The 17,910-nt window shown below is 33.0% G+C and overlaps 1 protein-coding gene across 2 annotated transcripts in view; it reads right to left on the bottom strand.

Moving 5' to 3' along the window:
- The window catches only part of SAMSN1 (SAM domain, SH3 domain and nuclear localization signals 1), a 109,034-nt gene that overhangs the window by 22,065 nt on the left and 69,059 nt on the right, over window positions 1-17,910 (bottom strand). For both annotated transcript variants that reach the window (XM_089910383.1, XM_022576853.3), the window contains 2 exons: window positions 3,412-3,483; window positions 938-1,087 (listed from right to left, as the gene is read on the bottom strand). In XM_089910383.1, the coding sequence (XP_089766509.1) occupies window positions 938-1,087; window positions 3,412-3,483 (222 nt within the window). The remainder of the gene's footprint in view (window positions 1-937; window positions 1,088-3,411; window positions 3,484-17,910) is intronic.

Genomic DNA, 17,910 nt, shown 5'->3' with positions numbered 1-17,910 from the left:
TGATGAAAGAAAAAATAAATTGGACTACATCAAAATTATAACCATTTGTTCTATAAATGACAACATCAAGAAAATGAAAATACTATCCATGAATGGGAGAAAATATATCATATCGCAAATCGTATATCTCATAAAGGATCTGTATCCATAAGATATTTTTTAAAAAAGCTTAAAAGCAACAATAAAAGTACAACCCAATTAAAAAGCAGGTAAAAGATTTGTATAAACACTTTTTGAAAAAAGATATGCAAATGGCCACATGAAAATATTCTCAACATCATTAGTCATCAGGGAAGTGGAAATCAAAACTATAATGAGAATTTATTTCACACCCATTTTGATGGGTAGCATCAAAAATCATACAATAACAAGTGTTAGCAAGCATGTGGAGAAACTGGAACTCTCACACATTGCTAGTGGGAATGTAAAATGATGCAACTTCTTTGGGAAATAGTTTGCCAGTTTCTCAAAGTATCAGACAGAGTTACCAGATAACCAAGAGAAATGAAAGAATACTTCCACATAAAAATTTGAACACAGATATTCATATTCATATTTTAAATCATGCTGAATCATTCATTCAGCATGATTTAAAATAATCCCAAAGTGGAAACAACCAAATATTCATCAATTGATGAAAGGATGAATAAAATGAGGCTTATCTATAAAATGGAATATCATTTGGTAATGAAAAGAAGTGATGTACTACTGTTTGTTACAAGATAAATGACATATGTTCTTCACATACTACATGTGTGATCTTTCTAAGCCTCAATTTTCTCTATGAGAATGTGATAATGCTTTCTTCTGCCCAACTTCTGGGCACAATTATTGAGGGAGAAAATACATTGAAGGCCTTCATAAACTGCCAAATATTTCTAAACTACCTAGAAAAATATTAACAGAAAAACACAAGTGATTAACAGAGGACACTTACCTTTTCTTCAGAAAGGGCTTTGATATACTTTTTACCCACTTTTTTCTTCATTGTCCAGGAAATAGTTCTCATTTTTTTACCTAAACTTCCTCGATTATTTGAAGTTTTGTTTTGTTCTCCACTTTCATTTATGCGTTCCCCTTCATGTACCTAGTTAGAATTATTTACAAAAAACAAAACAATAAAGCAATGAAAAACATTGTCATTTGTCCACACTCCCTCTTCTTCTCTCTTTTCTCTACTTCAATGTTCTTTATCTTCACTGTAAAATTACAAACTAAAATAAATAAGAAAGTATATTAGTTTATTACTATCTGTGTTAACTTACCATTACCTAAGTTTCAGAAAAGAGTACTATAAATATTTTTAATTTCAGGTTTTTCTATCTTCCTTTACAAAAGCTTTGAAGAAACTATCTAAGCATATTTTTAACTTCAACATTTTTCTGTGCTGTTCTCTTTCATAGCCTGAATCACAATTTTATTTAGATATTTATTTATGGGTTTTGTTGTTTTAAAGTCTGTCTCCTCCTAGACTCTAGGCTTCATGAAGTAGGGATTTTCACCTGTATTGTAACAGTACTTTCTGAGTGCCTAAGGGAGATCCTGTCATAGAGTAGATGCTCAATACACATTTACTGAATGAATGAATGATGGTTTGCTAAAAAATGTGCAAACTACTTTATCAGATTCACTAAGTTCTTTCACAAATTGCTAGGCCACCATTACTAATCAATGAATTTGAATGAGCCTGAGCAACTTTTATAGGTTAACTCTAGAATTATAAACTTAATATCAGTAAATATATCTATGTATGATTATGGAAAGTTGAAGGTTTATACAATATGGGAGTTTGAGATTGACATATACACACAGCTATATTTAAAATAGATAACCAACAGGGACCTACTGTATAGCACAGGGAACTCTACTCAATAGTCTGTAATAACCTAAATGGGAAAAGAATTTGAAAAAGAATAGATACCTGTATATATATAACTGAATCATTTTGCTGTACACCTGAAACTAACACAATATTCTTAATCAACTATACTCCAATATAAAATAAAAATTTTAAAAAAAGATCAACAAGAAATCCCTCATGATAAAAAGTTATATAGGGCTTCTCACTATTTGTATACACATACTGCATTGTATTATTTACAACTGTGTAAATGTTGATAGACCATATAGCTATATACAAGTTTATCAATGTATATTCATGCATGTATACAAGTTTATCCATAAGTTTATATATACATAAATATATAGGTGAATAAAAAGGGATATATGTAATATATGTATAAAAGGGGATATATTATATATACACATGCATATGTATGCACTAATGGAGGTATTTATAAAGTAATAATAGATGTCATTTTCTTTCTACTTTTTTTTGTCTAGAATATCCATTGCTGAAATCAACATATTTAAAGATATTATAGGTAGATGGATATAGGAATCTGAAAGGTATTCTGAGAGTCAGATATGATAAAAAGAATTCTTTATAAAAAAAAACAAAAAATAAAGATGCAATATATAGAATGAATAATTAAGAAGTGCATAAGATCTAAAGCCTATTGATCTAAAACAAACCTATCACATGAATAGATAACTCAGGTTCAATGATAAGCATATATTTTTACTTTTCTCAATGTACATCTCTCCTCTCTATTTTATTAGTTGTTTTACATTTCATTAATCACTTATCACAGTTGGTCCATGGTTTATGAGATAGTATAACAAATAGCAAACTTTGGACACGATGTTACATCCTGCCTTTGTCATTTATGACCTGTATAATTTAGAAGTAATTTTATTCAAACATATTTCTTCACTGATAAAATAAAAATAATAATAGTTCCTACTTACAGGTAGGTAAAGTGTTTAGTGCTGTGCTTACTTCCTGGTAAGTGCTCAGTTAAATGTAGTGATGATGATGATGATGATGAGGTAAATAATTTTAGGGGAAGCTTTTCTTAAGCTACATTCAAAGTGTTCATGGTTTGCAAATGTGTATGGAGTGGTCACCACTGAGACATTTCAAAGTGTACAGAAGTATGAGAGTGCAAATGAGCAGCCTATGCTCTCCTTAACTAATTTCCAATTAAGCCATTTAATCATTTCCTAAATTAAAGCAATTACAAGTTACATGAAATTTAACATATATGTTGTTTTATAGTGGAAATGCTCAGAAAATTTGGGATCGTCTATGTTACTTTAAATTGTAAATCTCTTCGTAAGTTGATGTTCTGCCTTCCCAAACATCTGTTAGGTTTCTTAGATAGCTTTTTACTCTTAATGTCCAGCATGGTACTAGATACTAAATAATTGTTTGTTCATTTATCACAAAAATGTATGCAAGGTTATGATTTTTAAATATATTTCTTTTTCTTACTGTAATTTGCAAAAACTACATTGGCTTCATAATGTGTTTGTATAACACTCATTAAAATGGAATAGAATACTAACCCCAGTTGAATCATCTGGTTTTGATACGGAATTATTCCGAAAACGGTCAAAATTCCCCAAACTGCTGCTGCGCTATAAAATAGGAAAGAAAAAGGAAAGGAAATTTAGGATTTGTGACTTTCACTGATAAAACTGCTAAATAGATTAGATTATGGTTCAGTAAGCATCAGTCTCTTGCAAATACAGGATTAAAAAATCTCTCTGGACTATCTAAAGGCGCTGAAGGTGTAACTATTATTAACATTGTAATATTTACAGTTCATAAAATGTCTTCATATGTTTATGTTACAATGTTAAGCACCTTGGAGAAAAATCTATTAAATTATTTTTAATTTATAGTGTTACTTTTGCTCTTGAGAATGGCATGTATTACTAAACAACCAACCAACTAATAAAAAAACAACAAAACAAACAGACAAAAACAAGCATTTGAGTAGATCCACAATTGTGCCTCATAAAGATCATATTTATCAAAAAATAAAAATGAACACAAATGCATTTCCTGTTGCTAACTCCTGATAATTTGAAACTCTCTACTAGATGTCAGAATGAGAAGGCACATACACAGACCTATTAATAAATTGAAAAGCACATTTAGGTGTACACAGCTTGGGAGGAAAATGAATTTTTCCACATTTAACATGGAATTACAGTGAGACCCCTGGGTCAATTTCATTCACTCGTTTTAAGAAAAAGCTCAGTATGTTAATAGAAGACTTATTCTCTTGGATACTTCTTGCCTACAAGGCTAAATTTTTATTCCTATGTAACTCATTCTAGGCAGGTAATTACAAGCAATTCCTGATATACTGCAAAGAAGATGATTCTCCTAAACACACTTTCAAAAATCTTTAGAGTCTTTGAGTCACAAAATTGATATTTTCTCACTATTTAATTTTATACATTGTTTGGGATGGTGGATATCGGATGTTACAGACTTTATATACACACAAATCCCAAGAATATGTTATCTTAAGAACTTTATCTCGTTTCAAGCTTATAATATTTTCAAAATAAGCTGGTGGTACTGAAAAATAACCTGGTAATTTGAAAAGTTAAAAATGGGAGCCAGTAATCTATAAAACTTTGTATTGTCCTTTAAAAGTCACAGACCATTTTAGTTCAAGTTGGCTTCAAAGGCTCTTAGTCTTTACAAGCATTTTTATTCTCATGTCTCCCTACTAGTGATCTTTAAAACTCCTTGTTTCCCTTTTAAATCAGTTGAAATAAAAAGATCCTGACACATGACAAGGGGTTAGCTTGATAGACAGTGTGATACAGAACGTCACCCCAAGGATGATGGCTGTGTTAGACACAATAATGCCTTTCGCTGACTTGCTACCCCTGATGAAGAAACCCTTCAGCTTGTGGCGAGGGGAGAGAAAAAGAAGGACTGAAACTGAGAACCACTCTGGTTCTCACGCAGGGCTTACTAACTTAGAGTGATTTCCCAGAGCATTAATCATTTCTACTTGCCTAGTAGGCATTTCTGCCAGGCCATCATTGCCCAGAAATCACAAAAGGGAATTGAGTGTATTCTTGTGTTGCTTATAAACTATCTGAACACAGGGAAATCTGTTACTCTTTTATCTACTTGAAACATTCTTATGGCCTATTGGAGCCTGTGCTTAGGGCAATTTTGTAGTCTACAACCAGCCTATGTCCTGCCTACTAAATATTAATGAGGGTTACAGCATGATATCCACCACTGGATAATCGGTCGTGTTGCCCGGCATGAATAGGCTCACTTCAGCGTTTCTCTACAGTATCTTCTGCCATTAACTAATCAATAGTCACCACCTTTTAAAATTAATTCTCCCCTCACTATGTCAATAAAGAGAAGCAGATAATGGAGTAGTGGTTTTCAGGACTATTACTTTGGGTTTTGTCAGTCATCTCATTATGAATCACTCAACAGTTTTAAGCCAGAGGAGTAAAATACCAATCTGTCCTAAGACACCCTTTAGAAGCAAATCTAAGTATTTAAAATAACGTTTTTAAAATTTCAGTATTCTCTAGTCAAAAAGTTAGTGACTTTCTGAGGTGGTTTCATAATGTATAGGTTATGGCTTAATGAAAAAGGGATAATGTCTACTATGAGATATGGACAGTGAACAAATGTGTAACTTCTACTGCTGTTAAGTTTCCAGTGAAAAGGTGAATCACGTGGAGGTAAGCTGGTTTCATAGATGATAGTCCTTTATAAATAAGAATGTATTTCAATATTGATAATTTTGCACTGTATAATTGTAATGGACTAGGTTTAGCAAATACTATTTTGTGACAGAACTCCCATCAAGACAGAGCTATTATATAAACAAATAGCTATTGACAAAAGAGTAACTTAAATAAAAATGCAATTTATATTTTAGATAATTCTTTGTTTTTGTTGACATTAGATTATATTTAGTCTTTAACTATAAATCTATACAGTCTTTCCTTATGCAATTAGATATGTGTTTGTAAAATGGCACACCTGTGGAAGGTAATTTGGAAAAACTAGCAAAATTACATGTATATGCCCTTTGACCCAGAAATTTCATTTCTAGACGTCTATGTCGGAGATACACTTGAATATAAATTGATTTACTCATCCACATTCAATGTAAATCTTTTATAATATTGAAAAGCTATAAATCCCAATGTTCATCAAGAGAAGACTGATTGAATAATTTATGGTAAATTCAAACAATAGAAATGTGTGCATCTGCAAAAACACTGAAATATAACTACCTGCTATGGAATTATCTCCAGGACAGTGTACGTGAAAAAAGACAAGTGGAGAATTGTGTACATAATAGACTGCCTTTTGTCTAAGGGTGGAAATACATGTATGTGTCTCAATATAGGCAAAAATATATTTTCCTTCTTAGAGAAATGGGGTAAAAGAAGCAAAGTAAAAGGGACAGAAAACACACTTCTCTGAATATGCCTTGTTTTATAAATTTGACTTTAAAACCATGTAACTTTAAAAAAATATTTATAAACAAAATTAAATAAAAATAAAACAATCCTTAACAATTCCAAATAAAAATAATGAATCTAATTTCATATTGAATTGGTGGCTTAGAGAGAGGAATTATTTTAAACAATTAAAAAAAAGACAGTAATTTGATAGTTTGAAGGACCAAAAAAAAAAAAAAAGACAAATTTTAACCTGTTTTCCAATCCCATTTACAATTGCATCCAAAAAAATTACCTAGGAATACATCTAACTAAGGAGGTAAAAGACATGTACTCAGAAAACTATGTCACTCATGAAAGAAATTGAAGATGACACTAACAAATAGAAACATATACCATGCTCATGGATTGGAAGAGTTAATATTGTAAAAATGACCACATTAGCCAAAGCAATCTATGGATTCAGTGCAATCCCTATCAAAATACAAAAGGCATTTTTCACAGAATTGTATGAATTCACAAATAACTCTAAAATTTGTATAGAAACACAAAAGACCTTGAATAGCCAAAGCAATCTTGAGAAAGAAGAACAAAGCTGTAGTTACCACATTCCCTGATTTGAAACTATACTGCACAGCTACAATAATCAAAACAGTATGGTACTGACACAAGAACAGACACATAGTTTAATGGAACAGAATAGAGAGCCCAGAAATATACCACACTTATATAGTCAATCTACAGCAAAGGAGACAAGAATACACAATAGAGAAAAGACAGCTTCTTCAACAAATGGTGTGGGAAAACTGGAAAGCTACATACAAAAGAATCAGACTGGATTACTTTCTCACACCACATAAGAAAATAAACCCAAAATGGATTAAAGACTTAAATGTAAGTCCTGAAACCATAAAGCTCCTAGACAAAGTCATAAGCAGTAGGTTCTTTGACATTGATCTTAGCAATATATTTTTTGGATATGTCTCCTCCTGCAAGGGAAACAAAAGCAAAAATAAATAAATGGGACTACATCAAACTAAAAAGCTTTTGCACAGCAAAGGGAATTATCAACAAAACAAAAAGACTGTATTTGCAAATGATGTATCCAAATAGGGATTAATATCGGAAATATACAAAGAACTCATACAACTCAGCATCAAAAAAAGAAAAAAAAAAACAAAACAATCCAACAACCCAATCAAAAAATGGGCAGAGGCCTTGAGTAGACATTTTTCCAAAGAAAACATACAGGTGGCCAACAGGCACATGAAAAGATGCTCAGCATCACTAATCATCAGGGAAATGCAAATCTAAACCACAATATCACCTCACACCTGTCAAATGACTATTATCAAAAGACAGCAAATAACAAGTGTTGGCAAGGATGGGGAGAAAAGGGAACTTTTGTACACTCTTGGTGGGAATGTAAACTGGTGTATCCACAATGGAGAACAGTATGGAGGTTCCTCAAAAAATTAAAAAATAAAACTACCATACAATCCAGCAATTTCACTCTTGGGTATTAATGCAAAGGGAAAAAAAGCACACTAATTCAAAAAGATACTTGCCCCCCTTTGTTCATTGCAGCATTATTTACAATAACCAAGCTATGGAAGCAACCTAAGTGCACATCAATAAATGAATGGATAAAGAAGATGTGGTATACAAATACACACACACACACACACACACACACACACATGCCCCACACACAATGGAACAAAAAGGAACAAAATCTTGCCATTTGCAACAACGTGAATGGACCTAGAGAGTATTTTGTTAACTGAAATAAGTCAAACAGAGAAAGACAAATACTGTATGATTTCACTTGTATGTGGAATCTGAAAAAGGCAAACAAATGAACAAACGTAATAAAACAGAAACAGTCATACATACAGAGAACAAACAGGTGATTGCCAGAGGGGAGGGGTCGGGGGATGAGAGAAATAAGTGAGGAAGATTAAGAGATACAGACTTCCAACTGAAAAATAAATGAGTCACAGGTATGAAATTGGGGAATATAGGAATAATAATGTAATATCATTGTATGGTGACAAATGGTAACTAGACAGCATGTTGGTCATTTTGAAATATATAGAAAGATCAAATCATTATGTTGTGCCCCAGGAATTAACGTAGTGTTGTAGGTCAATTATACTTCAAAAACAAACTCAGAAAAAGAGATCAGATGGTGGTTACTAGATTCAGGGGGTAGAGAGAGGGGGATTGGATGAAGGTAGTCAAAAGGTACAAACTTCCAGTTGTAAGATAAGTAAGTACTAGGGATGTAATGTACAGCATGATAAATATAATTAATACTGCTGTATGTCATATATGATTGTTAAAAGAGTAAATCCTAAGAGTTCCCATCACAAGGAAAAGATTTTTTTAATCTTTATTTTATCTTATATCTATATGAGATGATGAATGTTCACTAAACTTAGTGTGATAATAATTTCATGATGGATGTAAGTCAGATCATTATGCGGTGCATGTTAAACTTATATAGTACTGTATGCCAATTATATATCAATAAAACTGGAAGGAAAAAAATTTAAATTTTAACCTGTTTTCAGTATTCACACCATTGTTAATGATATCGATATATATAAATGCGAATGCTGAGCGACAATGAAAATAAGTAATGATGTTAATGACATTTGAAGTCAAAATTCTCAGTCTATATTCTCAAATTTTTCATTTTTTCATACCATAAGGTAGGTAAGCTTTCAAAGACTACTAGGGTCATGCTAAAACAACACAAGGGCCATATTAAAAGATTGTCACTAGGGTAAATTGTATCCAAATATGGGACAATTTTAGTAAAAGGAAGAATAATAACTGAGCTACATTGAAATACATCTAATATATCAAAATTCATGAGTTCATAATGATACTAAGAAGAAAAATATCAGTTGTCACCTTTGGAAATGTTACAGCCATATTATGAAAACTGGCAAATAAAGGGAAAAACAAACATTTAATCTGTCCTTCTTGTATAAAACATATTTTAGAGTAACTAAATATTTAATAAAGGAAAATTTTTCTTTCCATGTATATGTGTGTATATATTCTAGCTAATCAATTAAGTGATGAAATTACAAAAGTACCATTTTGTAAGTCCCTAATGCAATAATGGATCTAGGCAACAATCATCAATGGCTACTCAAATCACAAAAAAAAATGAGCCAGAATATGGGCTTCATAACGGAAGCACCTAATATCACCAATGAAATATTCTTTTAAAAAAAAACCCGCAGTCACACCAAGCTTCTGTATCTAACTACCAGATTACAAAAAATACAGAGACAGAGGAGCATCTTATATGACATCAAAAAGATGAAGTCAACCAGAAAATTTTAGATAATGAGAAAATTTACAGGACAAATAACCTGGTTTCTTCCACTAATCAACAGAAAGAAATAAAAGAAGAGAGGAAAAGTATAAATTGAGAATCTTTAAGAGTTGTATCAACTAAATAAATACTGTAAAATCCATAGATCTTATTTAGATATAGATCAAATAAACCACTGCAGCAAAACACATCCAGGAGACAACTGAGGAAATTTTTAAATAAGTAGCTAAATGATAATACTGAGGAAGTATTGTTATTTTTCATTTGTAATTCAAAATAATCTAGTGAGGGCAGGAAGTATGTGGGCATAAAGGAGACAAGACTGGATGTTATTTAATGATTAACTGGGTGATGGATATATGGGGTAGATTGTACTACACTCTGAGTTTACATATGCTTGAAATTTTCCATAATAAAATGTTGGGTTAAAAAAAGAACCAAATGTACCTATATAAAAGTTAAAAATAATTTACAAAGAGTTAATAAGGTGTAGAGCAGGGGGAAGCATATGGGAAAATTGTACCTTCCTCAATCTTGCTGTGATCCTGAAGCTGTTCTTAAAAAAATAGTCTTAAAAAAAAAAAGGGTAAATGGTTGCACAACTTTCTAAGGAACAAATTTTTAAAGATATCATTAACATTACTTAGGTCATGGTTGTTTAGAGGTATGGATGTATTTAAGGAGAAAATAAAGTTTTGCTTTCTAAATTTATTTTAGTACAACTAACTTTCTGATATAAATGTATTTTACTAGACTACCTTTTGAAGACTATCTGATTATGTGGTACAGTTACCCTCTTCCACATAGCCTACTTGGCTTCCACAAAAATAGGGCTGAATAAGTGGCATTTGGGTTGTTTGAACTCATTTGTGTGTGTGTGTCCCTACGCAATGCAAAGAACTTAAGAAAGGATTCTTTTTTGTTCGTCACATTTCTTCTCTAGTTTTGTATAATTCTAATTATTACAGAATGTCTATTCATTATATAAAGCTAGCAGGATTCTTGGAAATCATATAGTCCCTCTCAATGAGGAAACTGTTATAGGAACAAAAACTTGCAAAAAAAAATCCCCCCCCTTTTTTTTTTCAATTCTCCACCCTGCTGTACTCTCCACTATGCCATTGCATTACAAAGTTTTGACCCTGCTTTCCATTTTCAAATAAACTTGCTATTTAAGCGGGATGAAAAATATGTAAAGTTAGCTTGATATATAGAATAGAACTGAGTAGGTTTCTTAAATCAATGACCATCCTAAATTTATCAACATGAAGGAGAATTAGGGAGTCTCTTTTTTTTTTTGGAATGTAAATCAACCTTTTGACTAAAACCAAAAGAATTGAACCCTTATTTTCATTTTTTAACCACTCTCCAGCTTCTGGGATCTTCAAGTAAAATCTTATCTCCAGCATGACAATATTTGGTTAAGGCATCGGTGGAAAATTTCACAGTCTATTTCAAAGAAAAATTTGCATATATGAGTCAGACATCTGCAGTATTTTGAAATATACTGGCAAATTAAAAATCACACACACTCTGCCAATGAGTTCTCACATCATCTAAATATTGCACATAGAGCCTTCATTGGTAATATGCTCTTAAAGTTCAGAATTCTGTTTCAGCACGTGCTTGTATGAATATTCTGTAATAATGGTATGCTAAATCTCAATAAGCTTGTCAGCCTTTGTCCAAAAGCAGTTGAGGATTTAATTGTTCTAACTAACTCAGGTGCTGAGATCTTTTGACGAGTGTGAAACAAATTTAACTCACTTAAAATAATCTGCGAGGATTGCCTCAGTGTTAAATAATTACACTATCATGTGGCGCTGATGGAAGACAGTTGTTTGGGCGTCAGGGAGCTGAAGGCTGAAAGACAAGCAGCGTGTGAAATAAGGCCTTCAACACTAACATTTTAACCTTGGGTAAAGGCAACTCAGTACTCAAATACGTATCAATGCTCTAAATATTTTTAATGTACATCTGGACTCTTAGAACAAAAGTTAGTCTACTTGATCTCTCTGGTTCAGTATCTTTCTTATCAACTGCACGCTATCTAAAGGAAGTGCAGATTCTGACTCCACCACAGTGTTTTAAAAAGTTGTGTCAAAATTTCCATGCTAAAGCTTTCCTTTCAGAAGTTGATGTGCCAAGATATGTTTTCTGTAAATTGAAACTACCTCAAAGAAAATTACCTAAAGGAAAGAAAACTAGAACTAAAAAAAAATCAATGCAGAATGAGCCATACCTGTAAAAGCGTTTATTTGTATCAGCCTATTTAATGTAACAAAAATAAGTTTTATGAGTGAAAAAGATTGAAACATTGAGAATTCTCAATTGCACTGCTGCATTATTTACTTATTACCATATCTCATGATTTACATTGCATTCACTGACTATAAGTATGCTGCACTTTTAGGAATTGAATAAAAATTAAGATATTCTATTTTAGCTGAAAAGAATTTTTAAAATAAATAATACTGATATGTCTTAAATATCTTTTTTTCAGGTAAAAAGCATATTGCAACCAAAGTTCAGTCACTTGATATTACTAGGTATCAACTCTTACAAAATCCTATAGAATAAAAAGGAAATGCAAAACTTTAAAAAATGTGACCATGATCAGGCTATCTTGAACCTCTCAGCTTCTTGTTTTTCCTATTGTAAAACTTCTGCTTGCTTACTCACTCCTGTATTATTATTATAGCACTGACTTTCTATTCCTTCTCTCTCTTTTTCTAACTACTAAACTAAACAAGTATACTAAGTGGTCCCTCTTGATCCTCCTGGAATTGTTTCATTATACCATCCTTCCTTGAAATCTTCAAGAATTCCCTTAGGGAACCCACTTTTACAGCTTCTCAAATTTACAGTAGCTTCTCTGCCTGCCTTCAGGCTGTAAGGCGTATATGCCAACAAAAATCTCTCTCTGTTTATGGCCTTTTACCCCTGAGGATCTGTTTTGATCATGCCTTCTGAACCTTCCACCTGCACTGTTGGAAACAGGTATTTGCTCACTGCTGTCTTTGGGGAGTTTGGACACATAATGCAAAATGTAATATATTTACCACACACACATTCTTTCAGTCTTCACATCTGCTTAATTCTTTTCTCAAATCTCTGTTGTAGGCATTTATCTTCATTACCGCTATGCAACTATGTGCTTATAACCCCATTCCTGAGTCAACGAAATAACAACTTTCAGCTCTTTAGTTCCCAAATTTTTGCCTCTCCAATCATCTAAAGACATCACAACACTGGACTCCTTTCCCTAAAATACCAATTCTCATCATTCCATTCATCTTCTCAAAATGTAAAGCTTGCTCCACATTGGTTTCTTGGCCCCTGAGAGCTTGCTTTATGCCGAGTGATTTATCTATAATTATTTCATTAAACAAATACAACCCCCCTCTGAGATGGTTATTGATTCCTTCAGTTTACAGATGAGGAAAACTGAGGCTCAGAGAGTTTAAGTGGCTCTTCTTTAGTTAACAAAATGAAGTCCAAACTTAGCATGTTGCACATTCATGATTCCCCATGGATTCAGGTAATGCTAGTCAATCTGATTAAGCAGAACTTCTGACACTTCTTGCTGGCCAGTATGGACACACTCATTTATGTTTCTAAGCTGTTGCTCACGCTGTTTTTCTCTCAAGGAAAGTTCTTCCACTCTTCTTCCTCCTACTCAAATCCAGCCCATTCTTCAAGGGCAGGATCAAGTCCTACCTTGTCTATGAGACCACTTGCCGACACCTCATCATTTTAGCACACATTGATTGCCCCTGATCTTAAGTGATGTAGGCCTATAGAAAAAATCCCACAGTTGGGAGCCTTGGGAAAATCACAACAGATGACAAATCCCACACATTTCTCTTCAAGTTAAATGACAAAAACCATACATTTCACAGTTACACAAAAGCAAATTATAACTTAGTCACGTTATAGTCAAAGAAAACAATTTGCTGATGTTTACTTAAGAAGCATAATGTTTTACATTATGCAATTCAGTGTAAATATACTAAGGGGTTTCTATGGCTAAACTTTGTGCTTGGGATCAGGGCTGTCTGTATGAATAAGAATCCATCCTGGAGGAATTTACGCTCTATTGGTGGCATCAGTCATAGAATTCCAATCTATAAGAGCTAAATAGAGCCATATTCAGATGAATGGTATACAAATATAGAAGCAATTCCTAAAAGCAGATTATATTCACACACACAATAAATTAAAGATGTATACTAGATGTCAGCTTGGAAATTTATATTCATCATTATTTATGCTTGTACTGACTACTTAATACATGAAAGGCATTTTGTATGCATATGTCTATATCTATATTATTGATAGTCTAAAGAAAGACAGTAAAATGATCACAGATTTTGGACATGAAATTAGCTGAAATCAATACAATTTGAATTTGCTTAAGCATCTTCAAAAATTTTTTACTGTAAGAGACTGTGTAGTTATTGACTGAGGGACTACTTAGAAATTGCCAAATCTAAAGAGGATAATTGCTAAAATGATGATTAAAGTAATAAAAAGACAATGAACCACACACTGTGTATTAAAAGGAGCACTGGATGACAAAAAAATGTGTCTTAATAATTATCTCCCGGGGCTTCCCTGGTGGCGCAGTGGTTGAGAGTCCGCCTGCCGATGCAGGGGACACGGGTTCGTGCCCCGGTCCGGGAAGATCCCACATGCTGTGGAGCGGCTGGGCCCGTGAGCCATGGCCGCTGAGCCTGCACATCCGGAGCCTGTGCTCCGGAACGGGAGAGGCCACAACAATAAGAGGCCCGAGTACCGCAAAAAAAAAAAAAAAAAAAAATCTCCCAAACTCTTCAAGGGAGAGAAAGAAAGATTGTTTCTAGTGAACATAATCATTTGGGGGCACTAGAAAAGTGTTGTGTATTCACAAGAATATATCACTAGGATTTCCCATTGTCTGGATGGACTATCTTTCAAAAGCAGAATAAGCGGAACTTTTCAAATCTTTGCACCAGCATGGATGGGTTGTTAAGACCTTCATGGAGAGCTGTGTTGAAAAGCGTTCCAATGCCACTTTTGGGCTTAGAGTTAGAGATCATGATTAACCATGTCCACCAAGGTTACACAAGATGGTCTGTGTTTTAGGGAAGATGGTGGGGAGGGGAATGAAGAATTACAGGTAACATACTTTATGCATTTACCATACCTATTCAATGATAAGTAATTTCTGTGAGCAAATTTCCATTACTAATTTTGTTTTCTAGGCACCTTGGTAGAGAGAATGCAGTATGAAAAACGGATGATTCAGATTTCCAGTTACAAGGAATATGTATAATCCTCCCATAAATTTAGAAATTAACTTTCTATTGTGTACATATTAGATTTTTTCTACTTATAGCCAAATATTCAATAAGATTTTAACTATAGTCACGACATTGTCAACTATTTTAATCCTATAATCTTCAAAAACAAATAAATAAGTCTGCATAAATAATTCTCCAGAGCAGCATGTGGCTAACAAAAGAAGATAATATTGAATATCATGGTTAAGGAAGGCAGCAGTCATTTAGGAGAAGAATGACTTTGAAGTAGTAATCATAGCAGGCCTTACTACATTGATCATAATCTTAATGATCAATGTCCTGGTTTTCTCAATAAAGGCCGTAATCTACTATTTGTTCTACCTACTAATGAAATTATATCATATGTATTATGCATAGTATCATTAATCTAAAAGACAAACTATTGAAGAAATGAAGGAGAGGTCATGCCTATTCAACTTCATCATCAAAGAGATTTGTAAAAAGCAAGAGTAACTTTTTATCATCTAAATTAAACTGAACATTCTCTTTCAGGGTTTTAGATTTAAGCCTTTTCTCCTTTTCAGTAATCAGAGAGAGAAAAAGTCTTGAAAATTTTTTCTTAGTTGACATGTGGTGGAAGAATGTACAGTACCTTTAAGTCCATGAAGATACTCATTCACGTACTTAGTAGTTGAGTATGTTGACTCAAACTTTAGGATCTTGAGAAATTTCCTAACCAAGCTTACCAGTCAAATGTTTCTACCACTAAATCCAATTACTCCAGTTTTAAAAATAAAATAAAATCTTCACAAAGAGGCCAGCATTCATAGTACCCATTGCTTTGAAATCTTAGTTAAATAAGGGAGTGAAAATAAAGTTGGGAAAATAGAATCCATTTAATACACTTTCCGATCAAATTCTCTGGAACAAAAACTCTCCTTTACCTCCGTTAGTCTGCAATGTCCACCATATTCACTTGGCCTCTGGGTACGTAATGACCTCTAACGTTCTCCCCAAGGGATATTCCAGTCATGCAGTGATCTCCTTGAACACAGGTAATGACAAACAACAAGCTAATTCTCAAAAAGGTTTTTATTTAAAGTCATTTTTACTACTTTTAAATGAGTGTGTTTGATGCATGATTTTGGTCCCCCTGATTAATGGTCACCGCCAGCCCAGCTTCTGGAATTGTAATGTTTCTGTGAGCTTCCCTCCAGCAGAGCTCGACCATTAATCCAGTGGCATATGTCAGCTCAGCAGAGCAAGGTCACTCTTCTGCTTCAAGGGGAACCTTTTTAGAAATAATAAAACTGACAGAAAGTTCTTTTTTGCATGTTTTATGCCACCTGAGGTTGAGCGCTGCAGTTAATATCATAAAGCTTATAAACATTCCCATCTCAGGCAGCACTCGCTGACACTATGCTTAGGAATTTAAACTATATTTTCTTAGTAAGAACAGACATGTTTATGTGGGGCAAATATACAGTATGTAATCCTGAACAAGGAAAGAATAAGTAGAAAAAAAATAGTTGTAAGTTCATGCTAGGATATTTGGAAGAGATGTTTGGGTTCTATAACTTCTTCATTGTCAGTTACATCTATTTTCCTTTCATTGTATTTGGATTTGGCTCTAAAAATATTTTAGTCTATTGAGGAGTTAATAGTGGTTTGAAATGTAATAGTAGTGGTAGAAATGAACTCAGTTTATGACAATTCCTAAACCTACAATATATGTCTGATAATTGTAGAACATTTATCTTTGAAGGAATTTTATTTTTAAAATTATGAACCTTTGTTTCATTGGTAATGGGTACTTTAAAATTGGTAAATAATTATAGTGAGATATTCATAAGCTTAAAGTAATTTGAAATTTGTAGATGGCTTAGTTTAGAAAACATGATGGCTGTATAATAACTCACAATATAAAGAATATATACCCATAAGCATTATAAAATTTATGTATCAAATTATTTATTACTACTGTTAATTAAAAAATCAAAGTTGCCTAGCTAAAACCATGTGAATATTCAGAAAAAATTTTAATCAAATATTCAGACCAATGTCATATCACTATATATTATGATATTGATATAAGGTAAATCTGTCTTGAATCTTATTCCAGGAATTTAAATTGTTAAAATTATGAAAAACATAGAAAAGAAACTTCATTGTTTAGCTGTCTTTATTTTATGAATATAGAGAAAAGGTGGGGTTAGGTGGCAACTTAAGCCAGTCTTTCCAAGAAGCCAGTTCCTTGGTTGGGTCTCCATGTCCAATGTCAAGCCCTCACATTGACAACTACAAAAACTTTATTTTTCAAGCTTGCAGAACTAAACAACTCCAAGGGGGACTGACTCATAAACTAAACTGTTAGGCTACCAAAAATGGCAATACCAAGTATTGGTTAGGTATGAGAAATTCAACTGCCAAGAAGAATGCATATTCTTGTTGACTGACCAAAGAAATGTCTCCCCTAGAGACATGGGATGCAAAGTCATTGCTGGAAGTTTGTTTGATTAGTATAGTAGAGTCACAGAAAAGTGAATTAGGTTGTATTAAAGGCTAGAGACACGAAGTTATAATAGCCTGAACTTAGTTCACCTAAGTGAGCGAGTCTGCTGAGCCTAATGGAATATTTGCTTTTGTTGATACAGATTGTTCTGCAGACTCAATGGCAAATTTCTACTCTCTACCTCCTTTCTAACCTCCCTGAAAGCAACTCTTTGCAAATGCTTTTTTTTTTTCCTTCAGACAGATTACATTACAATTTTTGATTATTGTTTTGTCTCATTACATTCTAAGAATGGTTACTTTGTTTTATGTGGGTGTTGTCCAGATCTTTATCAGTGACACATTTACAAACTATGTCTTGGAGTAGAGTACTATTTTAGATGACTTATATTATCCATTAGTCATTACACAAGTATTGTGCATATGTTGAGGAATCACGACTAT

Source organism: Delphinapterus leucas, chromosome 4 (assembly GCF_059928025.1).
Source record: "Delphinapterus leucas isolate spDelLeu-1000000601 "Yukka" chromosome 4, BTC_Dleu_Yukka2, whole genome shotgun sequence".
Lineage (NCBI taxonomy): Eukaryota > Metazoa > Chordata > Mammalia > Artiodactyla > Monodontidae > Delphinapterus > Delphinapterus leucas.
Note: the sequence above shows the minus strand (reverse complement) of the source record. Positions and strands in the feature narration are given on the sequence as shown.